The sequence below is a fragment of the Anarhichas minor genome, unplaced genomic scaffold (assembly GCF_050575085.1).
Source record: "Anarhichas minor isolate MPS153535 unplaced genomic scaffold, ASM5057508v1 ptg000032l, whole genome shotgun sequence".
In the NCBI taxonomy this organism is placed as follows: domain Eukaryota; kingdom Metazoa; phylum Chordata; class Actinopteri; order Perciformes; family Anarhichadidae; genus Anarhichas; species Anarhichas minor.
In genome coordinates, this window is record NW_027466478.1 from 536076 (window position 1) to 562555 (window position 26480).

At 42.8% G+C, this 26480-nt stretch overlaps 2 protein-coding genes across 10 annotated transcripts in view; both read right to left on the reverse strand.

Annotated features, from left to right (window-relative positions):
• Positions 1-1940: 1940 nt before the first annotated feature.
• On the reverse strand, positions 1941-13196 carry LOC142964858 (lysosomal-associated transmembrane protein 4B-like). Its single transcript, XM_076105407.1, has 7 exons — positions 13101-13196; positions 12163-12274; positions 9963-10036; positions 9556-9678; positions 9323-9421; positions 6578-6673; positions 1941-2793 (listed from the first exon to the last, which is right to left on the reverse strand). The coding sequence occupies exons 1-7, from the start codon at positions 13194-13196 to the stop codon at positions 2713-2715; spliced, it is 681 nt and encodes a 226-aa protein (XP_075961522.1). The 3' UTR covers positions 1941-2712.
• A 2604-nt stretch (positions 13197-15800) lies between these two features.
• cep162 (centrosomal protein 162) overlaps positions 15801-26480 on the reverse strand; it is a 36313-nt gene continuing 25633 nt past the window's right edge. For 8 of the 9 annotated variants that reach the window (XM_076105359.1, XM_076105358.1, XM_076105354.1 and 5 more), the window contains 14 exons: positions 26205-26336; positions 25298-25410; positions 25000-25099; positions 24597-24723; positions 24296-24459; positions 22182-22286; positions 21829-22068; positions 20023-20229; positions 19573-19867; positions 18415-18547; positions 18188-18329; positions 18006-18104; positions 17177-17311; positions 15801-16243 (listed from right to left, as the gene is read on the reverse strand). In XM_076105359.1, the coding sequence (XP_075961474.1) occupies positions 16067-16243; positions 17177-17311; positions 18006-18104; positions 18188-18329; positions 18415-18547; positions 19573-19867; positions 20023-20229; positions 21829-22068; positions 22182-22286; positions 24296-24459; positions 24597-24723; positions 25000-25099; positions 25298-25410; positions 26205-26336 (2169 nt within the window). In that variant the 3' untranslated portion in view covers positions 15801-16066. Of the gene's footprint in view, positions 16244-17176; positions 17312-18005; positions 18105-18187; positions 18330-18414; positions 18548-19572; positions 19868-19940; positions 20230-21828; positions 22069-22181; positions 22287-24295; positions 24460-24596; positions 24724-24999; positions 25100-25297; positions 25411-26204; positions 26337-26480 lie in introns of those variants that run through there. The other variant, XM_076105360.1, reaches the window with a different exon arrangement.

Sequence of the window (26480 nt, forward strand, 5' to 3'; positions counted from 1 at the left end):
TAAAGGTCCATAGACCTCCATACTGTACCACAGTACCAAGCTTAAATGTGTTTCACTCTCCATAAGTCAGTCCAGTATCTCTGTCATGTGTGGACAGATGCTTCATGTAATATGTACATCATTTGGAAAAAGCGATTTCCAAACTAAAACTGATTATAAACAGATACATGAGTGGCATTGGAAACATGTAATTATCCTTTACGTTTTCTTTTAAATAGGATTTTTTTTACAGAGATGAAATGGTGGGATTTGGTCACAGAGCAACCCCTCTGATGAGTGAAAGCCAAGGCTGTGTTTACTACCAAACACGGAAACAGTGTGTATCTAACAGGGTTTATGGGACCTGGTCTCTGTTTTGCACCCCCCCGCCCCGCCTTTGATGGCTTTTCACGATGCAGGTGATGGAAACTACGATGATGTGCAACCTTAAAGAGGTCCCAGCTGGTGATTCCTCTTTTTTTTTTACCATGTGTTTTACAAAGAAAAACGACAAGTTATCCTAAAATAAAAATAAAAGAAATTTCCAAGTATGCAAATAGAGCCTGCAGTGGTCAGCCACACAACAGACTCATGCTATCAGGAAAATAAATCAAAAACTACTCACCCTGTGATCAGATGTCTCCTCAACTCCTGCAGGTTTCTCAATAAATCCCCTCAGTGAGTGAAGAGAGGAGTTCCAGCAGGAAGAATCAGTCCCCAGAAGCTCCAGACAGTACACATGCACGCATCCCAGCCTGCAGTCTGTTTCTGTCTGTCCAGACACTTGCATTGCTCTGCCCCCCTCTGTTCCCTGTTTACTCCCCCTCTCACTAAACCATGGAGACGCCTCTTGTTCGGCTCAGAAAAACTCTGGAGACTTTCACTAACAGAGAGCGGGGACTGAACCTCTTATTCTGCACCTTGAAACATTTCATAATGAGATATAGGTGGAGCTAAAGCTTGCTCAGTTTGTTCTTACATTAAAGAATTAAAAAGAGTTTAATAATTTAATTTGCCTTTCTCTTGTGCTTTCAGGTTAAAGAGATTTAATGGATCTTTTACATATTAAAGGTCTTGTGTGTTTAAATTCTGGTACGACTTGGGATCTTCTCTGGAGGTTCTTATACTATCCATTGGGTGTAGTTTGTTGTCCTTGTCAATTTCTGTGTTATTTGGTGTCAAGGCTTGAATCATTTTTTAAAAGCTAGACGTTGCACTTATTTTCCCGTGTTGTTTATTAAAAATAATCCAAATAAACTGTCATAAAGTTGGAGTTTCAGTTTGAACATGTTTGAAGTCTCTCCTCTAAGAGAAAATACATTCATATTCTCCTGCAGTCTAACAGGTCCACAGCGACTGTGAAAGAGGTGAACTCCCCACATCCCCATTTGAGCAGCAGTTTATGGAAAGACTGTAAGTAGAGTCATAATTCTAACCACTCTGGGGCTACCTGCCCTCCACACAATGAGCACATTTACACTGCACACAGTCACCTCTTACCAACAGTTTCCAGGGGCACATCTGCCCGTTAGGCAACAGAAACACTTTTTCTAACAAAACTTTGTACCTTGTACATTCAAAATGAAACACAACCATCTGTCGGTGAAATTAGACTTTTAATACACAAATAAATGTCACATCTTGTATTTTTCATACAGCAGCAGCTCTGGGGTTCGACTTGTGTGTCCTTGCACAACATGTTTCTGGCCAGAGAGCAGCCGGCCAATAGCTGCATCTGGTGGAGCAGACTTTGTGTTTACACAGAACAGAAGCTCCCGTTGGTTTTAATTGAAAAAACACAACCAGGGCCGTATTTACTGAGCTCCTGGACACAGAGAGGCCCCGATCCAGAGTCACTGCCCCGGGTTCCCTCGAGCGACTCATTCATAGCAACTTTATAGAGCAAACTGATTCCAGATCAGCGCTACTTCTGTGCTTTTAAAATAGATAAATAGCCGGGAATACATTTTCCTCGTCCATCAGTAGAAACACACGGTTACATTTAAACGTTATAAAGGTCAACCAGCACAACTCAACACTCCTGATAACACAAGACTAATGGGTTTGTAGTTGGGTAAAACGGTAAAAGAAGGTGATATGTTCGATATACAGTAGGTTGCTTTGTGATCATGTCAGAATACAGGCAGGTGCGTTTCTTTGGGACAACTTCCAGTCAAGGTGACACTTCACACATGGCTCACCCCCATAAATGGCCCCCCATCAGAGAGAAAGTTATGAATAAAGGCAATCCGACCCTGATCACGAGCAGAGACGAGACGAACGGGGAACACGCGACCACTGTTCACTCATCACTCTGGGCAATAAGATCATTTGTGCATAAGTTAGATATGACCATCAAAGGTAGGACACAAAATACTATTACGGGTACACGCAGCGTGACTAGGATTAATACAAATATATAGAATCTAACACTTTATGCACCCAGGTTCAAATGCATTGAAATGCACATCACGTCTGGAAACAGAAACAGAGCGGATGCATGGAAGAGAATACGAGCTCGCCAATAAAATAACGGGGAGGGATGAGAGGTCACGGTAGTGGCAGGTGTGTGCATGGGCATACGATGATTTTATATGCGTCGGTGCATGCATGGGTGTACTGGAATGTCTGTGTCGTCTGTGTACACTGGAGAGGCAGTGTGGTGCATAAATCTTGCTGGGGAGGGGGTTATATTAACAGCAGGGTCCAGTCAGCAGGATGCTGGGAATGTTTTCATGCTGTGGCAGTGGTGGAGGGGGGAGGAGCCTGCTTGAGAGGGACGCTGACGCTGTCATCATACGGAGGCAGCAGCACCTGGGGATGAAGGGCGAAGAGGAGGAAAAAAAGATTTTGGTTATGAGTGAACTTTGCAAGAGAGGAGGTAAAATTCAAACTGAATAGTGTTAAGCAGTGCTAAATGCTGACAACTCTGTCAATTGCTTTTTGTTAAAGTGACATGACACCAGCTTTGGTGCAATACCAAACACAAGAATGAAACAGTAGAAAGGTCCTTTGGATTTAAGGGGCAGTGTGATGGATCTAGCGGTGAGGTTGCAGTTTGCAACCAACTGAAACTTCTCCCGTGGGCGAAGTGTGAAGGAGAAAGACGGTGGTCAACGCAAAAACGTGAATGTCTCCCATCTAGAGACAGTGTTTGGTTTGTCCCTTCTGGGCTACTGTAGAAACATGGCGATGATTTCCTATTGAATAGGCTAAACTACAGGATTTAAACCAAATTCCATGATATAACATGTACAACGTACAATCCAGTATGTAAGGCAAGGCATCTATAACCGTACGGCACATTTAACACAGAGAGAATTAAACTGGTGGACAGGAAGCACTTCGCCATGAAAACAACAGACTACATTACATGAAATGAATAGAATAAAATGGAAAACATTAATTTAATTAAGTACAATAACAAACTTGCATGCTAGGGTGGTGTCACAAAAGATTATTATATATTTTCTCTTTTGCCGAAGGTAGGGTTGTCTTACTGTTGAGATAGCAGGTCTTTGTTTCTTTGTATCTTATTTGCATTGTATATATTACATACATATATTAGTTACATTTATAAAAAAGCCTTTGTAAACGTCGTAGATCATAAAAGGTGCATTTGCCATATGCAGAGGACAACAATCATGCCTCGGTAATGGAGATTTATTCTCCACTTCACAATAGAACTCTGTCAGGTTTGAGAAACAGTGAAAGATCATCTTTCTAAAGAGACATTTATTTATTCTACGTCATAACTGTGTGCGTGTTCAACTAGTGGATGAAGCATTAGTGTGCTCTTCTGTTTTGGAAATTGTTCACCAAATTCTAATGTGCTGTTTGCTCTATGTAAAAATGATTGTACCATTAACATGGTAAGATTGAGATCATAGTGGGGAGGGGCCAAAGCAAATGTCAATAACCTCGGGGAGGTACAAAGCAGCTTGACTATATTTGCTTCATTCGTGGATGAGCAGACTACTGTTGATCGACTAGAGCTGGAACCATTTGTCAATACATTGATTAATTGATCCAAATAAGATCTATTGTGCAACATTCTTTTTGATAATGGATTAATAGCTTAGTTGTGTCGTAAGTAAAAGAAAATAGCCAAACGTACTGGTCGCAGCTTTCTAAGTTGTCTGACAGTAAACTGAAAGTCTTTGGGTCTTGGACTGTTAAATACGGGCTATGACAAGAAGCTTTCTGCTCCTCTCTTTCTCAGGTAGAAGAAGCAACGCTGAGACTGTGGAGGCAGAACGTCTGAAGTGTGACTCAACATTCTGGTTTTGCTGTTGACACCATGGCTAACAGAAGTGTAGGCTCTCTCAATGCAAAAAGACTATGTGTCTGTCCTGTGTCTGCCATGTCTTAAACAATGAGTCATTGGAGGTTTCAGTCCATAGAGACGGACTCTTTCCTAAGAGAAGGTGAACCATCCTAACTGTTAAAGGATGACGTGGGCATTCAGTCATCAGCCTCTCCTACGGATCAATGCCCTGAACTATAGTGGCCAGTAATTCAAGCAAACAACTATTCACCTAATTATAGCTCTTTACCTGGGACATGTAGCTTTAGCATCACTCCTCTAGCACCACATCATGTATCTATACTAGTGCTGGGCAAGTTAACGCGTTAATTTCGCGTTAACGCATTCATCAATTAACGCCGACAATTATTTTATCGCGCGTTAACGCATTTAAAATTTGATTTTTATTTTTTAATTGAAAGACAAGAGACAATACATAGACATAACAACAAGAGGATGACAAGAACAGTGGGATTAAAGGCAGCAAACATCCTATAGTCAGTTGTGTATGTATGTGTGTGTGTGTGTGTGTGTGTGTGTGTGTATGTCCTTGAGCCTTTTTTAAGATGGGAAAAAAAAAATGATCTCCGTGGTCAACTCAGCAGACACTGACATGTTAGTGCACCTATATGCTGAAATTCACGGTAAACACATTTAAACGGCACAGATCGGGAGCGAGCGAAGGACTTTGAAAGTTAGCAGAAAGATTAACGTGAGACAACATCCGGTTTCTTCCGACGAACATCCGGTTTTCAGAATAAGATGCCAACAAAGTATGAATTATATTCACATTAAGTATAAAACATGCTACCTGCATCTCGTGAACCAAATGTTATTTCCCTTTTGTTCATATAGCAGTACTTTTAAAATAAAAGTGCGCAATACACTACTTTTGAATTCATTATTGAACTTTGCCATAACAATGCGATTAATCGCGATTAATCACAAAAATTCCATGCGATTAATCGCGATTAAATATTTTAATCGTTGCCCAGCACTAATCGATACACATCAAGAGCTTATTTAAGACCATTTCACAAGCTTTGTTTTTTAAAACAAATCAGGTGAAAACATAAAGAAATTAAGCTAGAGACAGTTTCCAGTCATCCAACTCATGGAGTTTTGGCATGAGCATTAGCTTGCATTAGCAAGCTACAGCTGATGAAATCTGCTAGCGTCAGTCGTCATTTCATTGGTTAGAATTGAAAACCCTGAATGAAATAAAAGAATGCATGTGTGAAGGAATTTGGCTCATACGGAACCCATTAGTGGACCTTTGACCTGACCGCTGCATTACTGATGTATAGCCATACAAGCTGCCACGAACCTGCCTGTGGTCTGTGGGGAGCTCAAATTGAATATGTCAGGCTCTAATTGAAAAACCATATACCTGCTGAGGTGAGTCGGGTGTTAGGAAATAAACAGCCTACTTTTTTTCTTCTCCTTTCTGTCAAAGTAGAAGTAGATATACTAAGTGTGTGGGCAGCGGGGTCACAGCGGTCAGGGGGCCAGGCCTGAGCAACAGGACACCGACCCAGAGCTCACTTCCTGTACTACCACTGTGCCTCCGCCACCGTTATAATGGCTTTGCCAGCTTGGAGCCCAATCCGTCAGTCCAAGTCTGTCCAATCATCCACACTACTACAGCCCATCTTTATACTTCCTCCCTCCCCCGACATGATGACTTTACAGTTGACAGACTGGCCTGAGCAGAGGGTGACATATTGTAACATATTGCACACATGCACACAGTGGATGTACTTTTCACTTCTACATTTGATCAACGTGTGCTGACTTGTGAATCATTTGGTTTGATAGCCAGACATTTGAATCCATTGAGGTAATATTTCTTACAGTTAACGCTGACTAAAGTATTTGTTCAGCTGTACACTGCGTATGAGGAATGACTTATTATCTGTCTGTAGAACGCAACGCCTCATTAGAAAACATTATGAACACTCACACAGGTGGTCTGACAGGGGAAAAGGTGATAGAAATGAATTAATAAATGAATCCGCCGCTGAAAACAGTCCCAGACTTTCTTCCCGTTTGATTTAAGTTGCAAAAAACTACAGTGCTCAGCAGTTTTAAGAAATGACTGAGCCTTGGTTATGTCAGTAAAACGAGTTCGGGGCACACACTGTTGGTTTTGTTCTTTTCACAGGACCTGTTGACAATGACAACACTACTGGATATATCATCGCCACTCTTATCTTTTGAACCTTGATTTTAAACTATGAAGTCATCATGGTGATATGGGTCTGATGGTATGAAGCAGCAGAGGTGACCTACCGTGGTGTCATTGGTCGTGACATAGAGCAGGATTTCTGAGGCACCGCGGCCGCTCACATATCTGTAGCAGTTCCACACACACGCCATCAGGTAGGCCTGAAATCACACAGAGAGAGACAACACCATCGCAGATTAGAAGCTTCAACTGCATTACAGCAACACCTTATTTAGCACAAATCTAAAACACTACTTAGGGTCATGGTACGTGATAAAGGCTTTGGTTAAACATATTTAGCTTCTCTTGACAACACACAAATGGTTGCTAGCCACGCTAGCTGTGTTGGTCTGACCTCCACTTTGGTCAAGACTCAAACATCTCAACAACTATTGAATGGATTGCCATAACATTTTGTACAGACATTCATATCCTTCTTGGGATTCATTGTAATAACTCTCTAATACGTCCAACTCTTTGGTTCATGACACAATAGCTACAAAATCAATAACATTCCCATCAGCCTCAGCTTTATTCTGAGCTAATTAGCATGCTAACACGCTAAGCTAAGATGGAGAATGTGTCTTCGACTGTGAGCACACTATAGTTTTTAGTTTCAGGAAACCGGCTTTTCCACTTTCCTCTGTAAAATAATGAGGTCATGTCATCCCCAGAGAAGCTGTGGTGTCAGTGTAACGTTCCTGTCCTATATATTCTGCACAGGAACACACACAGATGGCCCCACGATAACATGCGCATCACGGAGGCTGTAGTATGTTATTCAGAGATGTTATCTCAATGACAGAGAAAAATTACAGAAAATACAGAAAACAATCCATTCACCCACTTTCTGAATTCAGACTCTGTCTGAAGGCTCAGTACATCACTTCAGAGGAGCAAAAACAAGTTCCTGTTGTTCTCTGTCATCCAGGAATGCTACTGGAACTTCCCGGCCAATCACAACACCATCTGCTGAATCCATCCGCTGGCACAAACCAAAGGCGGACAGAGCTCTCTAACTTCTATAGTAACCCAATTAAGAAGCCGCTTCAATGCTCACAGAGGTTTGAACAGCCTCCGCGGGAATCTGAGGAGACCCATTTGCATAGAGATCATTTAAGTTAGCTCCCACTCTGCTGAGCAAACGGTGTCATAATGCTGCTGATTGTGCTAAGCAAGTTATTCCATCGGCCAGAACAGATTCTGGGGGTCACTAAGGTGGAGGAGCGACGTATACAATCTAAGAATGACTCCATCGATCACATTCCAAACCATAACTGCTGCTATTAAAATAATCCGTTTGTCTTCTGATCTCAGACTTGATACAAGTGTTTTTGGTTGTCAGCAGAGCTGCATCATAACCACAACAACATACCTGACGGCTCTACTGGATCGTCTGTAACTACACAACACAAACCCCATATTCACAAGACACACAGTATACAGCCATGCCAGCAGCATGCTAACATGCTAATGTTTAATGCTTACTATGTTCACCATCTTAGTTCAGCGTGTTAGGCTGACGGGAATTAGTTTTGCAGGTATTTGGTCATAATTCACGTATTGGACCAATTGAGAAATTTTACCATGATAATGATAATAATATACATTTATCATAAAACATTTAATCAGATAGCACTTTTTAAACCAGGTATTACAAAGTGCTTCACAAGACAATAAAAGCAATAAGGTAATTGTTAAAACAAAGCATCACAGAACAGATCAATAATGTGTACATGCATACAGTCAGACGGACGTATAAATACATATGTATAGCCGTACACATGCTTCACTATATATGCACATAAATGCATATACATATATAACATTGGGACCTTATAGAGATGTCATCCTAAAAAATAATGGCGCTAGATGAAAAGTCAGGGGATCACTATAGTTATTACATTCATGTCCTCCTCACAATAAATGGAATCAATGGTATTCATGCTAATGAATCCAATACTAATAAGATACTTCACTTAAAATTCACCCTCATAGTGGCGCTGGAGGAAAAGTCAGGGGATCATCCAGCTGAGTAGGATTCATCATGTGGGAACCATGAATGTCTGTACAAAGCTTTGTGCAAACCAGATAAGTGAAAACATGTACTTGCTGTTGGCTGACAAGTCAGTGGACCGACAAAGTCATTAGGGTTCATCCTATGGGTACCATGAGTGTCTGTACCAAATGTCATGGCAATCCATCCAGCAGCTGTTGAGATATTTCAGCCTCACCCGAGAGGCGGATCAACTGACATCCCTGGAGCCATGCCGCATGGCTGAAGAGATACAAGAGACTGACTAGTCGTCTGTCGCTGCGATATTAAATCCTTCCCCGGAAGTGGGAAACCCAACAGCGACAAAGTACGTATCAGTAGGTCCCGTTCTACTTTCAGCGTATTTCACATTTCAACATGTCACAGTAGGAAATAACAACATTTAGCTGCTTCAGTTTTGTTCAGTATTGTGCAAGCTGCTCGCTGTCACACTCTCATGGCTGCCTGGGACACTTGTCATCTCCGTTGGTGCTTTTCTTTTTACTATTATAAAATATTTACAAATGTAAAAAAATCGACTGAACAAGGCCTACTGGACAGCTGCTGTGAGATGCACGACTCTTTCCAAAAACTAAAAGATAATAACCTTGTAAAGAATACATGGGGCCTATGTAAAGCCTCACCTGTACAAAAAGTTACATCAAATAACCAGGTGCATGTGTAACAATGTTGCATCATACATCTTTTCTGGCAGGCAATAAGTGCTGCTAATTGCATGAAGACGACGTGTAAAGGAAAGGTTTGAAAACTTTACCTTGAAGCCGAGAATAGAGCCGATGAAGAGCAGCACGATGAGGACCAAGCACACGTTACTGAGAGCAGCAATCTCCTCTTTGTAGGGGAAGTTATCAGGCTGCACGGCAGTCCGGAAAAACACAAGCAGCAGACGGTTCATTAGAGGTTAAAGGAGCACCAGTCGCTGGACAGCAGAGGCATCAGTAGCTGTATAGCGAACTATTTCTGTCCTCAACACTTGAGGTTCCTCACCAGCTGCTGCAGGTAATCCTGTACGGTGTTCGGGTAAACCACGATGCTGACAGCCACCAGGGCGTTGAGAGCAAAGTCAAATATTTGGTAGCAGAAAAACGGGACGATCCAGGCGGCGCGCAGCTGAAACAGAGATATGTCTTTTGTTTAGGTATAGTTATGGTGATGTATTTATCCGAGAGCAGCAGAGAAACAAGCGGAGCTCTGTGGACATAAATCACAGCGTGAAGTGTGTTCACAAATAACACAAAAGGGTAGGGATGGAATCTGGATTAGTTCTATTTTCAAAGACTTCAAAAATAGATGTAGTAGAAGTGTTTAGAGCAGTAGCCTGGCAACATTAATATACTGTTTAAAACGGTTTATGTTATGGAAATGGAGTATAATCTTAGGAATCATGAGTTTACCTTGTATGCACCATATGTTGCCATCCCGCAGATCAGTATCATCAGCAGAGAGATGGCGGAGGCGATGCACATGTCTGAGGCAGAGAGAGCAGCGGTTACACGTCAGCGTGAGGTCACTCTGGCTCAGCCATGCCATTTGGATTTCAAAAACAAATTTGCGAAAATGTTCACAACGTCGTGTTCAACTGAAAACTAATTCTGTGCAGGAGATAAATGGCGAGCTGCATCTGTCAACCAGACAAGGCATTAAGCTCTACGCGCCAACAGGGCAGACAGAATCAGACATCTGGAATATTCCAAACCAATGATCTAAAACGCCATCAATAGAATAAACTGCGGCCAGCTTCAACAGTCGGTCAAAAAGCTGAGATTGAATGAGATTTTCTTTTTTTTTTGCCACTGACATACAGTCACGTCAAGTTGATATGGATGAGTCCAATATTCACTCTCCTTTTGGCTCTGTGTTTGGTCTCCTCCCACTGCTGACAGTCTCTTCAGCTGCTAGATGCTCCACTGGGTTCCATTTCACTGAACACGTCACGTGTGACGAACGCTTCCGTCACAAAAAGCAACCGAAACTAAGCTCAAAACTGTGACATTTCATCAAAAACATTTGATTCTACATGTCTCATTTAAAGTCTCGCCACCGAATAAACCGTTTAAAGTAACCAAATATTGTAAAAAACATTCAATTCTGAGCTCGTCAGCGCAACTAGGAAGCCATGATTGATTTGACTGAGACCAGCAGTCACTTGACAAAAATTCCGTGAAACTTGGACTGAACTGCAGACTTCTGAACACAGTGCATTGAGGAGAAGCTGCAAGTAGAGGTTGTACAAATGTAAATAGTTCAACGTATGAAGCACGTAGAGCCTCCATTTGTTCCAACATTGGTAACACTTGGAAACAAGTTGTATACATAAATTGTATTTGTAAATAAATGATCAAAGGAATACAACTTGTGTTTTCTTTTGTATGATTTATGGCGATGTAACTGTGTTATACTGCACACACTACATTTGTATCTCTAGTTCTCTCTACTTCTAGCCATGGCTGTGTTTCCATAGAGGTGCAGGACTTTTATACGAATGTGAAAACCAAGGCCACAGACTTGGGGTCCAGAGGGTTAAGGACCACTTGTCTGAATTGAAAAGATCAGATTCCATAATGATTTGAGCTGTTCACACGGTTATGAAAAAACTAACAAACATCTGAGTCACATATATGCAAAAAAAGTGTGCCGTGGAGTGAGAAATCCTACATTTTGTCCCTTCAGTGTTCAACATCAACAACAAAATAGCAGAGGAATATGATAACACAGGAACAGCAGAGTCGTCCTGTTCATTGCCTGGTGGGCTTATCTCTCTTGTCTGTCTCACAGCTTTATGTCCTATTCTGAAAATGTGATGCTCTAACTGGCTGCTGTGTTGGCTTTGATGCTATATTGAACTATATGTTTGAGCCAATGTCCCAAAAAGAATGACTGGGGACTCAAGAAAAGCACGGCATCAAACACACGCCGAGTTATTTTGGCTAAAAATAAAACATCCAAAAAATGTGTTGACTATGCGATATATTATTCAGCGGGATTAGTGGCATATTTCCAACCCGTATGGAGTGACAGAGGGTCAAACATTCAGAGAAACATAAAAAAACAAACAACTGTCGCTACAGCTTGTTGTCTGTCAAATCTGAATATTCAACAACCCTAAAATATCTGAGGAGTATCATAGTGTTCTTGTCCCTACGGACAGGCGGACACTCTAATCCCTCAGAACTGGGACAGCACAGTCGTTCCCAATCAGAGGCCAACAGCAGCGTGTGCTGCGGCCCACCTCCAGTCAGACTGGAACAGTTCCAGTGGGCACCTGGTCCGTTAAGCATGGCTGTTCAAATGCTCTGTACAGATGGACATTGGACATGTCTGTGGCTTTGGGCGTTTGGATTAAAAAGAAGGAGTGCTGACTGACGTGGAGATCAAGTCATCGGTCACGGTCAGGTGTAGGAGATTTAGTTTCAGGTAGAACACAAACACCGCACAGGTTTCTTACAGAATGCAAACAAGCCGCTTACCTGAGCAAATGTAATTATATGAAACGGAAACTGTTAAGATGTTAGAATGCTAGAAAAATAAGTACCCAGCCGATAGTGGTATTGTGAGATACACAGAGTACATTTACTGGCCCTCTGGGCTACTTACTGGCGTCATCCATGACATCCAGGTCATTAGCCAGCTCAGCGCTGGTCAGGTGGTACTGCTCAGGATCGCTGAGCGCTGTGAGCAGGATGAGCAACACCACGGCATTGATGAGCTTAGGGACAGAGCACATGCGGGTAGATTAAAGGCAACATGGACAGACACGCACACATTTTTTTAAATATTTGCGTTTATTCTGACACGTAAATATTTCACAACACAGAGACTTTAGAAAACCCGAATAATGATACCAAGACCTTCTCCGACAGGTGTGTTAAACGACACGTCTGCAGCAACAGCTCTAAGTCCAGCCACATTCATACGCCTTTGTATTGGGGTGGCGCAGCTCATTATGCAGATGACTCATACATCCCCATTGATCAGGTGAGTGCAATGGAAAATTCTCGGCAGTCAATAGGCCTGACACGAAACCTGCTACCTGAAGAGGCCAAACGCTGATTTATTCATAGGAGCGAGGCAAGATATTTCCACATGTGGTGTTTGGTTCAGGTAACCCTCTCATTTGAACATTCAGTTTAACAAAGGGATACAATCAAGAGAGGAAATACCACATTATGAGTTATTTCTAAAGGTTCCCAATCGTAAGAATAACCATGTATAACATAAATGATGCAGAGAAGGATAAACCCACCTGAAATGAAGTGACTAATAGTTTATATATACAGAACCCTCCTTTACAGGCCTCTGTATGCCTCTGTCACTAAAAGTATACCAGAATTATGCAGATTCAAGATTTGTTCAAAAAGAATAATAATTCAAACCTTTTCTGTGAGTACAAATGTGTGCTTTATATTGGGAGAAGCCCGCATAATGATAGTGCTGCACATTGTGAACGCTTTGTGATGAAGTCATGTCTCGCCTCAGGGTTTCTGGATGTCTCCGTAGCAGCAGTGAGTGACATGACGACAGGCGGCGCTTACCATGTACCAGACCCCCAGGATGATGGTTCCTGTGCGGACATGGCAGCACAGACAGCAGCTTGTGGAGAACCAGCGGTCCCACGGGGAGATCATCATCTTGTCCGCTTTTTCTGCTCACAACCGCGCGAGCATGTAGCGACGACGTCGGTGTTTAAGGACGAAAAGAGCGCGCGCTGTCCTGTTAACGTCCGCTGAGCGTCGGTCCTCGTTAACGACGAACGGGATCTAACCGCCTCTGACCTGTCCGTCACTTATCACCGCGAGCAGCTTAACGGAACGGAGCGGCGTCAAATTAACGGGAGGGGAAAATGCGACTTCCGCTTTCAAAATAAAACTCCGATGATAAATTTGTGTTGACATGGCTTATAACGTGAAAATGTTTAGGCATCACCACATTCTATTCTCTCATTTATGATGTAAAATCAATGCTATCCATTCCATTATTAACTGCTTTAAATTAGATATTGAACAATGTGTGTATGTTATCTCCAATATATTGTATCACTGCAACGACTGATTTTCATTATCAATTAATCTGTCAATCATTTCCCAATTAATCGATTAATTGTTTCGTCTACATCTCCAGAAATAGTTAGAAATTGCCCATCAACATTTCTTAGAATCCAGGAGACATCTTGAAGTTGCTTGTTTTGTCAGATCATATGGTCCCAAGCAGGGGCGTTTCTAGGATTCAAAGAAAGGGGGGGCATAGCAATTTTTTTTGGATATCCATTGTTTCAGACAGCTCATAGATTGGTTCAATCAGAAAGAGTGTGATTTTGCTCTGTAGTTTTGCTTGCATTCAGTACATGATAACACAAGAGACAGAATTTCAGGGTCATAGTGAAATTTGACAACACAAATATGAACTTTTCTAAAATAAAGAATATCTGCGTCACTCCCAAATCCTAATTCTTAAAGGGACCGCACACAATGGATGGAGAATGGACCTGACAGTGTCAACTTTATATCGTTAAGTATGATGATAGGCTGTTGGATTGTAATTTGAAGGGGGAGAAAACATACAAACCAGAACGCACGCACATATGTAGCATGTTAGAGTTATAAATAACTTGTCCATGTGAGAAACAATAGTTTAATTTAATGACATCACCAAAAAAAAAAAAAGTTTTTTATCCAATAATGCCAAATTATTTGGGGGGGGCTGAAGAACATTTTAGGGGGGCTTCAGCTCCCCTAAAATAGGCCTAACGACGCCCCTGGTCCTAAGGCCAAAAATAAACTGCAGGATGGGATTATGAAAATAGAAGAGTGGGCATATAAATGGGGATTTAAACTTTCAGTTGATAATTCACGAGGAAAATAATTGGTAATGAGGTAAAGGTAAAATGATATAATCAAGAATTTGTTAAGGCCGAAGCCACCACTGAGGCAAGGACTCAAAAGCACAACTCAAGACCTGGGGGTCTGATTTATAACGCTGCGTACGCACAAAGAGGGGTCTCAAAGAGGCGTACGACACATCGTTGTGATCTATAAAAACAAACTCGACAGGAGAATGTTCACACCTGTACGGAAACTCTGACCCATGGTTAATATTGTTCCCTCTGATGTGAATAATATTTGAATGGCTCGTGCTCTTCAGTGTGCGGTGGAATACGTGTTTTTGCACCACAGTGTTGCTGGATTGATTTGTTGCTTTGTTGTCATATAAATATATGTGACTGGTTCTTGTTATTGTGTTAATTACATTGATTTTGACTATATGCAATGTCCGTTAACCCCGCCATGCGCGGGGTTAGGGTCGGACATTTGATTCTCTGTTTGGGCTGTTGTTTTCTTTTACAAAGTAAGAATGATGGTCTGGAGAAATGGGGATTGTGTGGCGATTTCTTTAGCCCTGTTTGAATCAGTAGGGAACAGCTGAACGCTGCGGGGAGTCTGTAGTGTGTGTGCTGCTGTTGGATTTCCTGCTAAACTAGTTCAGCATAGCCTCCCAGAACACACGCGCCTCAGCATAGTACAATGTGATGAACTCTAACAATGGCTTTAAAGAGTTTCCATTGTGAAAACAGGATTGGCCCAAGAATAGAATTCTGAGGAACTCAACATGGGAGGTGCCCTGGGGAGGAGACAGAGTCCCCAAGGCTGACGGAAAAACTTCTGTCAAACAAATAAGATTTCAACCACTCCAACGTGGTACCTTTATTGCCAACACAGTGCTCAAGGCGAGAGATGAGGATAGTGTGGTCAACTGCATCGAATGCAGCTGAAAGGTCTAGATACTACCACAGTCAGTAGCTAATAAAAGATTGTTAAAAACCTTCTTGTGCAGATTCAGTGCTGTGGCGGGCCATGTGTATCAGGGACGATTACTATTTAATTTGTTCAGCTTTTTCGAAAATCTTTGTTAGAAACTGCAGTTTATGATTATAGTAGAAGAACTGACTCAAGGGCAGAGACAAGCGGACTCAAGCGCCGTGGCTCAGGGTGTGAGAGAGAGGTGTTTCTGTAAGTTATTAATAACTCACTCTGAACGCTGCTCTGTCACTTTTTGAACCCGTGATATTTTACAGTAAGTTCACCCAAACCTGCCCGAGCTGCGGGTCGACCCGCTCATCCCTACCATTTAGCATCCAAAAGAATGCAAAACCTGAGTAAAATAAATCCTGTGCATTAAGATTAGGATGAAGAGGATTAGATTACTTAAAAAGGTGACAGTGTCAGTAGTATCACAGCTTAGACTTGAAAAAAACAAACGTTTATTTTCACTTCATCATAAATAAGTTACAATAATTTAAATAAAAAATAGATAACAGCTACAAAATATACACAAAAATCAGAAACAGGTACAGTATGCGTGTTCTATTGTTTACACACTCATGGCTTTAAATGTTTCTGTTTCTGACACCCAACAACCTCTCTGAGTATATTGAAGCTTTATTTCTATTTGTATGTTTTAATAATAAGTAGCAGCTGCTGATGTGGACCAGGGCCTAGGGGGGTCAGGAGTGGGGGAGAACCACTCCCTGTCTTTGGAGATGTCTCAGGATGTCCAGGATGGAGTCTAGCTCCAGACGGAAGGCCTCCAACTCTCTGCTCTTGTCCTGAGCCAGACGCTTCCAGCTCTCCACCTCTGACTGCTGACCGGCCTCTAACGTCTGTAGCGAGCCCCCGATCACCTGCAGGGGGGGGGGAGAGGAGTAACTTTGTTCACTATATTCTCCAGAGTCTTCAAACGTGTTGGCTAGTGGGGGTGAAAATCATGAGCCACCTCACGATACATTGTCCATCTCTGATACTGTCTCTATGTAAGTCATCTACGTCACCGATGATGCATCAAACATACTTGTTGGGACTTTCTCAGCACAGGAACTTTAGTGGAGCTTTTGTCTCCACTGAGCTTCTCATTTTGAACGGAGTTCATGAATATAATAAATCCAACTCTAGCTATTTTTGGGTTGGTGCAACAGCTGGTTTGCAATTAATAACAGAGGACAGAGGCGGGGCAGTATGACCAAACACTGCAAGATTTATATTCTCTTGATGAAAAGAACAGCTCAGAAATGATTTCTTCACGGTCACTTCCTCATCCTCAGCATGCTGCTGATGATTGATGGTATGGAGCAACCTGTCCTGAAGGATTCACCCGGCTCCGGCTCAGATGGTCTACAGCTGGTCTTGTGAACTCTCTTTCTGCTCTGTTCTGTCGAAACCCTTCTGTTCATTGAATGATACTGACGTATACAGTGCCCTACAAAAGTCTTCACCTCATTTGCTGTTTTTCCTATTTTGTTTCATCACAACCCTGAATAAAAAAAGAGATGGATATTTGGATTTTATGTAATGGACCTACACAGATTAGTCAACATCGGTGAAATGAAAATAAAAAACAGAAAAGTGGTGCATACATATGTATTCACCCCCTTTGCTATGAAGCCTCTAAATAAGATCTGGTGACATCAATGACCTTCAGAAGTCTCATGATTAAATGGAAATAAAAACACATTTGGAGTTCACCAAGGAGGCATGTGAGAGCCTTCATATGAGTAAGCAGCTAACCACAGGAAAAGTCATTCCAACGTTCTACATAATCACTGTGCCATCATGTGTACCTGCTGCAGCTCTTTCTCTCTGTGTTGGTGTCTGAGCTCCATGTTGAGGATCTTCCTCTCCAGGCCACACAGGAGCTTCACCTCTGGGCTCTGAGCTTCTTTAGCTTCCTTCAGCTCCTTCAGAAGTCTGGTCAGCTACACACAAGACAGAGACTTGATGTTAACACGATGAGAAGAAACACGAAACAAAAGAGTCCACTTCTTATCTTGGTTCTAATGAAATGTGATGATCAAGTAGGGAAACATCTTGAAATATATATTTACATATCAATGGAAGGGAGCTCTCTGCTACTCTCAAAAGATATGCTGTCCAACCCAGAACAAGTTCTGTGCCATTTCGCCATTCAATAGGGATGCCAAGCACATCTGTGCATTGCAACTCACTCACTCATTTCTGCATTTTGGAAGCCCTAAATGACTAATCGTCCCAAACTATTGATTCTCAATAGCGATTCTTCTTTAGATCTCCCAACGTGGATGAAAATAATATTGCTAGCTAATGTTACAGCTGCTAAAAAGATGCTGGTAAGATCCACATTCCCTCACATTTCATGTTTCTTTGCCTTCATCTACTTCCATTGAAGCATGTTGCATATAGTGTTTTCATTTTGTGAGAGCATTCCGATGTGTATCATATATTTAAATGATGTATTTGTGCATTTAAGAGCTACTGCATGGTTTGGTCACCACTGGAGTCAAGGTGGGAAATCAAAATAATAATGAAAAAAAATCTCAAATACAAAATAATCCAGAAGATAAACAATAAGCGAAATAGTCCCAACATTATATTCTAATAAATGAATAACAGATGAACTGTTTCTAGCATCACCTGCTTCTGCAGAGCGTCCTCTCGGGTCCTGGATATTGCCAGAGCATCTTTAGCTCCCTGCACCTCTTTCAGCTGCTCTTGCAAATGTTTCACCGTTATCTGCAGGTAAACGTGACCTCGTTCAGGATGGTTAAAGCGACAGCGTCATTTCACGATGTTGTGACCAGTGAGTGAGCCCGTACCTCCTGAGTGTTGAGCTTATTGGCCAGCTCAGCGACCTTAGAGGACGAGTGTTCCAGGGCATGGGTGGCACGCAGCTGGTCCAGCACCCTGAGGTGCTCTGCTCTCATGGAGGACAGCTGCTCTGCAGAGTGCCCCTTCAGCCTAACAGATCACATTCACGTCAGCCATCTGATCGCATCCGTGCTCTGCAGGAAACCTCAGCTGATGTGCTCGTACTGATACGCACCTGCACAGCTCCTCCTTGGCTCGTTCAGCGTCCGACCTTAACGCCTCCCTCTCCTGCTCACTGTGCAGCTGCAGCCGCTCCACGCGCTGCTTCAGAGCCTCGTTCTCCTGCAGAACCTCCGAGATGTGACTGCCTGTCAAAGACGTGCAACCAAAATAAGATGGGAGTGTTCAAATGCTCAGCTAACTGTGAGCGTACCTGAGGCTCCCTCAGGCGTAGCATTAAACTCGTGCAGCACCAGACAACTAACATTTAACTTTACATAGCATCAGAAGTAATGACTGTGATAACGAGTGTATGTTGTTGCACCATTATGACAAAGACAAGTCCACTTCTTTTTTCTTCTCGTATTAAAACAACCCTCTCGTGCACATGTGTGCACTGAAAAGGTTCCTTCTGTCCATACTGACCGTCAGGAGATCCTCTCCTAATAGGATTCCAAAATCTATAGTCTTTGCTTTGTACACAAATGCATTCTTCAATTCATCTTAAATGAGTATTATTAGGCTTCAGCAGTCTGCGTTCAACACATCAAGTTCCAAACTTCCAACGTTACTCTGGTAAGTGCTGCCCCTCCACCACGCCTCAGTGAGGAAACAGTAAGAGGGAAGACTTCAGTTCACCAACCCAGACTTCTGAAGCTTCTCAACTGTAGAGTGTATTTTGGTCAGAACTAAAACTATGGATTTTGTATCTTATTTGTTTACATGGAACTCAGTGTAGGAACAATCATTAGCATCCCCTCAGGTACTAATGGGATGGAAACGTTGTTCACTACTCCAGTAAATAGGACGCACCTCAGATACAAGATAACATTATGCTAATAAGATTCAAAGTCAACAACACGGTACTGCTGACAAACAAACAGTAAATATAATTTGACAGTTCAACAACAAGACTAGCTTGCTATTGCTCCATATATCATTAGGTTGAGAGAGACGGGTACTCTTTGCAGCTTGTGTGTTACAGCCTCCCTGTGGTGTTCAGAGGATGAGGCACTGAAGGACAACACTCATGACATTCAACTATAGTTTTTGTACTTAATTTAGCCAGCGCATTAATTCAGAACCGTGAACGGACAGTTCAACTGGAACTACTTTGTAGGTGTCCATTATCAGACATGAATGGACATCCTCTGCCAAACGTCCACATCCATACCTGTGAAGACAGTGGGCTGGTAGGTCTTCTCACAGTGAGCAGCTGGAAACGTTTCTTCTCCTCCTGCAGTAGTTTTGGCTGAGGCTGGCTGTCTCTTCGTCTCTGCAGGACGGGGTTCTGCTCGTGGGTTGGGGACAGACATCACGTTCCTCCTCTCCTTCTGCAGTCTCTCCACAGTGCGGCAGAGGTCCTGAATGGTCCGCGTCTTTGAGGCCAGGTCTTGGTTCAGACGCTCTATCCGGGTGCCAAACGCTGCCTCGGCTTGGCGCTGGTGTCGGCCTGGACTGGGTTGGGCCTGTGGAAGGAAGTAAGATTAGATTTTCAGCCCCTAGGTTTTCATAATCATCACATTAAGACCAATATCTTACATAGTCGGCAAAGAATCTCCCATTTCTGTGAGTTGTGTTGAATCAGTGAAAGCTGAGGAAGGTGTTCTTGCGTGTTAATGACCTGGGATGCTCCTGTGCCAACCGTGTGTTTGAGCTGCTGCTGGAGACACTGGATCTGGTCCTGCAGAGATTTCTCTCTCTCCTGATGGCTTTCCTCCACACGCTGCAGCTCTTCCTCCAGTGTTCCAGCCCGAGCCATCCCGGGCTCCAGCTGCTGCTTCTGTTCCAGCTGCTGCTCCAGCTCGGAGATCTGCTGCTCGTAGCGGAGCTAAACGGTGCGCACAATTTGAATGCTTTCATAAATCAGTTTGTTTTGCATGGCGTTTTGTTGCAGTATATGACAATGTGTTTGTCCTTGGTGTACATCAATCTGATAACAATTAAAATCCTGTGATCCTGTCCCCTCTCACTACCTAACAGAATCCTGGTGCTAGAGATCAACTTTAGCACTTGACTGTTAAAACCAAAGACATTTTTATTGATTAGATATATACATTTGTATACAAGACATACTATTTATTTATATATTTTCTGAGTTAATATTTAACGTTTAATTCAGAATAGTGTAGATTAGACAGTTTTTTGCATTTGAGCATCTGATAGGATCCACCATTTTTCCTTTTTTATTCCTCAGACATGAAAACAAACTAAAATAAAGCTGGCAAAGGTGGCAGTCTCTTCCCATAGTATATTTAAGGGACCGTGCAGACAAACATTGTTATGTGCGGGGAGAAGCGTTACAGATGTAATGTATATAGGTGGTCCAGCTAAAGCTAAATGGCTGCCCATTCATCGTCTGCACTGGTCAGTGTAGTTATAAATCCCTCTTATTACATGTATTCTGTGGTATTCCTCATCTAACAGCAGCAGAAACGTCTCGCTTAAGTGCGAATCCTTTGTCTCCCCCCGCTGGCAGTGAGAGTAATTACACTAAAACTGCCGACACTGCTTTAAACTTGGTTTATATTCGCCGTAGTGAAGCCGGTACGAGGCGTACGCCAGAAAATTACGGAATCACTTCCTGCGCGTCCTGCGCAAAGGATCTGCAAGTGGTCGGGGAGCTTGGTCACGCACCTCTGAATTTTTGTGACTTGCCGTGACTTTGCCGGTTACACCGACTGTCGATGGGTTTCACTCTTTATCTTGCTTTTTCACAGGACATTCTGTTTGCAATGGAACGAACAGCGCGTTGAGCATCAACACCTTTGTGAGTGCTCGAAGCTCGAGCGCCAACAGCGGAGGCTCGTGCTTAAGACATATGCCTGCAGGGGAACTCGCCACATCCCCCCAGAAGTGTCCTCACTGTGGATCACTTTCTTTTTTTGTCCTTTAATCCTTCCTTTGAACGTCAAAGTTTCTATATCTATCTGGAGCATCCACTCCAGATACCTTCTTGGATGCTTCTTAGGATTTCCAACCAGAGCTTGGGCCATATTCTGAGCTGCTGCCCCGTCTCTAAAAGGGTCTCTCCCTCCTTCCTATCACCTTTCGCTCAGGCTGGTTGACATAAAATGCACGTTTCAGGTGCGCCAGCTCGGCAAAGTCGCCACAGACACCACAACTCTCTTATACTGCAAAACACAGAGAGCTTTCCTGCAGTCAATAGGCTTAATCAGCCCTGTGCGGCCTTGTTCGACCTGAACATAAGTTAAAGTTCTGCTCTCCAGCTTTAAGTATGATCAACACAGACCTGGTGGTTAGATTGTAACTCATGGTTCCTACATCATCACTGAGCATGTTTGCAGTGTACAATGTGCTGCTTTAACAATAATGTGATACTGATCTGACAATGTCATTTAAATTGTTGACACTGAGAGGTGACTACATCACACAGCAGTTGTTACATCTGTATTGCCTTTAGCTGTACCTTGATCCTGTGGAACTGTTGTTCCATGGCACGCAGGCCGCGCTTGGCCTCCTCATCGTGACCCTCCAGCTCCGCCTCCAGACGCTGGATCCTGCGCTCCAGCAGGGCGCTGATCCTGCTGGGTGGAGGGGACGTCTCGGAGGCCACGTCCTCTTGACAGCCGGCCGCGGCCGCAGCGTAGATCAGAGCGGGCAGCGAGTTTGGGTTCCTGCGTCTAAGTATCTGCTCCAGCTCCTTCACCTGGTGGAGAGAGAAAGACTCTTCAGAAATAATGTAGGGACATAAACTGCAGAGGGAAGGGGAAGAGGGTGTAACAAGTGTGTTTAGTTAGCTTGTTTGCTTGTGTGAGAGACCTGTCGCTCAAGGTCCTGCATCCTCTTAGTGTGCACTGTTTTCTCTTTGCTCTTCGTCTGCTGCTCACTGCTTCTTTTGCCCACATCCAGTTTCAGCCTCTCTACCTGAAACGGAGACGGAAAGCTGTCAGTTCCAACACAGTAAGCAGCATTAAACCGGCTTTCTGTCACACGTCATAGCGGATCCGAGGGCTGAACCATTCAAAAATAAACACATCTAATTGCAATTATTTTACTGATGTGATAGGATTTTGGATATTTGAGGGAATAATGATTTTTACATCATTATGCTCATTTTCATTAAAAACATGAAATACTTGTGGTGTGATCTTTACAAAAATAAATATGTTTTCTTCAGTCTGTAGAATATGATGTGCAGACCAGGAATCTCTGCTGCACCACAGTATTTATGTTTGTCAAAATGGTATTTCACAAATCACCTCCTAGAATTAGAAAATTGTTGCAGGCCATAGTGTGATTTCAAATAATTCTGATTAATTGTTCAGCCCTTGCTGATGCTGCAAGAACTCAAGTTGATGCCCACACAGTAGACACACTAAATATTAGTGTAGCAGATGAGAAATACACATTGTTGTATTATATTTCCAACATACTGTTTTAATGCTGCCATTAGCTGTCAGCGATGATGAGATGAAACTCATGGTTCTGCCTCCTCAGCTGGTTTTGGACCGTTGATAGATTTCCTTTCGGCATGGACGATGCGTCTTCCACTCCAAAAAGAAAACGCTCCCTTGCGCCTCATGAAAACTCCTGAGTTTGCGTTTAGTATTTGAATGTCTCTGCTGGATGACACTAAATGCATCTCACCTCTTCACTTTGTTTTTCGTGTTGTGATTTGAATGTGGCATGAAAAATTCATGTCACAATGAAAAACTATTCATTCTGTTTTATTTAGCCATTTAGTGCATACTGTACAGCTACTACAACACTAACTATCCAGCATTGTTACACTTTAAAGACTCATTTCTGCTGCCGGTCTGTGGTGTTCTTTAGGACAACAGTTCTTTAGGTTTTTTTCAAGAGATTTTTGTATTATTTTGTCCTACAGACGAAATATAATTTAAATCTGTGGTGTTGCCTTATACACCACATCCCAAAATAGAAAGCTCCACCATGCTCACTCCCGCTGGGTCATGTCCATCTAGCAAGACATACACAAAGAAATCCTCTCTCAGGGGCGTAGGTACATACATAACTATGGTTTGGACTAGAGATGGAGAGTGATGGAAGGAGAAGAAACGACGGTAGGGCTGCAGTTATGTGAGATGCTGTAGTGTTGCCGGTGCAGACAGCCGCATTGATAAAAACTAAGACAGACGACACGGGGAAGTTGGAGCTGTGTTTGTGGAGGGATTCTAATACTAAAAAAGTTCTTTAAATCCATAATCTTTTTAATTATCACTGCATTAATCTGTATGGAGGAGTGTGGTGACCTAAACCTATGCATCTCCATACTGACAAATTATGACACAAACCGGCAAAAATCACAACTGAGCAAAATAGAACAATGATGATAAAACACATCACAAAACAATAGAAGTCTTCTGCAGAAAAATGTCTTTTGACAAGTTTTAAAGACGTTATTCTGTTTCTACTCTTACAAATGTCAAAGATCTGAAGGACCACGCTTTAATGGCGCCCTTTGAGTCGGCCTGATTGGTGGATTCTCAAGTCACTACTGTGTTTTTAACCCTACACTGTCTTTACAAGGCCACCCAGTAACCGGGCTTCACATGTGATCCAGACTAGCTGATGGTGGGGAGGCTTTGTTAAGGGCCTGGAACACTTCACAGATCATTATGTGACCAAATGAAGTGGCCTTTTGAAGTAGATAAATGCTATGAATGAATGTGCTACTGCGAGGAGCAGAACATAAGAGGAGGAGGACTTTGTATCGTCTTATCTACTATGAATAGATATTGAAGGTTAATGGGAAATGGACTGTACTTGTATCGCACTTTTCTAGTCTTCAGACCACTAAACACTAAACATTGTTATTCACCCATTCACACCCATTCATACACTGAAGCAAAGCAGTTTGGAGTTAAGTGTCTTGCCCAAGGACACATGGATAAGAGGTAAGTGAGCCTCACCTGCTCTTGGAGCTGGTGTATCTCAGCTGTAGCAGCCTTCAGTCTGCCAGCATCTCTGTCCAGCAGCTCCTGGTTCTCAGCAAACCACTGCAGCTTCTTCTTCAGGGCCGCCACTTCTTCTCTGTGCTTGTCCTCCAATACGCGCATCTCAAAAGTCTTGTCACCTGACACATTCAGAATATGGAGACACGTCGTCAGTAAGACCAAAGATCACTTACACTGTTTTTAGTATAAAAGTCTGTCAGAAGCTTGGTCTTTGGATTTAAATTCTACCACTGGCACTGTTGTGAATCCAGTTTACCTGAGGCAGACACGGCCCGAGCTTTAGCTAGGTCCCTCTCTTTCTTCATCAGCTGCAGGTCTACCTCCAGAGCCTGCTTTCCTTGCTTCAGTATGTGGAAGTCCTCAGACAGCTTGGCCTCATTCCTCTGCACACAGAAACACATCTAACTGGTTTACTGAATACTGAACTCAAGCCCTCGGTGATGATGAATGAAGGAACCCTTGAAGGTGCTGGTTCTATGGATGTAATTGCAATCTCCACACATTGTCCGGTAAGCACAGGAAAGACAATGATGGGCCGTCGTCGCTCATTTACTGTTGGCAGTTTAGAATATCTCAATGTGTATATGTAGATGTAGTGAATTCTCCGTGTGGGCTGGAGAATAGAACAGGTGAAGCGTGTCAGTGACTGTGGTACGTACCTGGAATGTATTCAGCTGAGCTAACAAGTCTGTAATGCGTTGAGTGTGATCCATTAAGCACACACTTCCCACAGTCCTTGAGGCTTTATTCAGCTGCTCCCTGGTGAAGAATACAAACATTTAACAATACATTTTCTGAAAGAAATGTATACATACATATCAAAAGGAAATCATGTGAATTTTCTAAAGTCGGCATTTTTGACAATTTTAAATAGACATTCATACTGGGAAGACATTTACAAGCAAACACCTGTTCACCTGTCAGCCCCTCTGATAGACACACCTTTACTGAACCCACCTTGTGAAAGCCAGCTCATTCAGCAGCCTCTGGTTCTCATTAAACATGGCCTCCTCGTTGGCTTTACTCTGAACCTGCTGAGCCTTCATCTGCAAACACAGCTTCTCATTCTCCTGCAAAAGAAACCTTAGTTTGACTGCACTCGAATAAGAACAACTATTCAAACTACAAGAGGCAGAAAAGGAACACAAAAAAAACTACACATCATGCAATTGAGACACGAGCCTGCTTCATTTAAAGAATGAATGAAGTAAGACTCCCGAGTTTTACCTCGATGGAATGTGACATTATCTCAGTTAGACTGTATGTGCAGGTGAGCATTCCAGGAGCCCAACAAGGTAACTTAGGCTGTGACCAAAATCCCTCCCTCACTCACAGTTTCACTAGTCCCTGTACAACATACACTTCATCGTTTACTCTGTAGTCAGCAGAAAATAGAACTTTCCCAGGAACCTTTGGAGGAACTCATTGTGTTTTGACTGCAAGGATCAGGGTCTAACTTAAGTTCCTGGGTCATTTACCCCCAAACAGTCTGTGGTCAGGGATAGTCCTTTCTGAAAGTACAGGACCTTTCAGGGATGACCGTCGCTGACTAGTCAGACACACACAGCGCTGCTGCTGCAACTCTTGTACCACCTCATTCATGAAACAAGGACGCACTCTATTATCTATTCGGAACCATTTTAGAAGGAGGAGGGAGAATTCCTCTTTGTTTGATAGCATTAAAAGTAGTTAGGTCTTTCTGTCGGCATCCCGGCACCCTAACAAAGCAAGTACATTTCTGTAAACACAAAAGCACAACAGAGTCGACAAGCTTGGAACTACAGTGTATCAGAAAAAGATTGATTAATCCCTGACAGGAATGAACAGTGAAGACGACCACGTCAAGAGATTGAGGGAGACGAACCTGCTGGTAACCTTTGATGAGCGTCTCCTGCTCTTCTATTTCTTTATCAATCTGCCGGAGCTTTCCCTCTGCAGCAGAGTCGCTGGCCTCGGCCCATCTCTTCTTCTGACTGGCTTCTTCTGCACTTCGCAGCTGAGGTGAAAAACAACAACAACACAACTTATTTACTACTTATTGCTGTATCGTTGTTGCTGCTACAGATGTGCAGACCCTTCTTTTTGCATGTAATCAAATAAAGGCGTGTCCAGCCATTAATAAGATTACAAGGCATGGTAG

Excerpts from the sequence above, each read along its gene's own strand:
- LOC142964858 (XM_076105407.1), bottom strand. The coding sequence starts at position 13,196 with ATGATGATCTCCCCGTGGGACCGCTGGTTCTCCACAAGCTGCTGTCTG. Across the intron at positions 10,037-12,162 it reads GGATGTCATGGATGACGCCA|ACATGTGCATCGCCTCCGCC; the intron begins GTAAGTAGCCCA and ends TCTCTGCCTCAG. Across the intron at positions 9,422-9,555 it reads AGGATTACCTGCAGCAGCTG|CCTGATAACTTCCCCTACAA; the intron begins GTGAGGAACCTC and ends ACTGCCGTGCAG.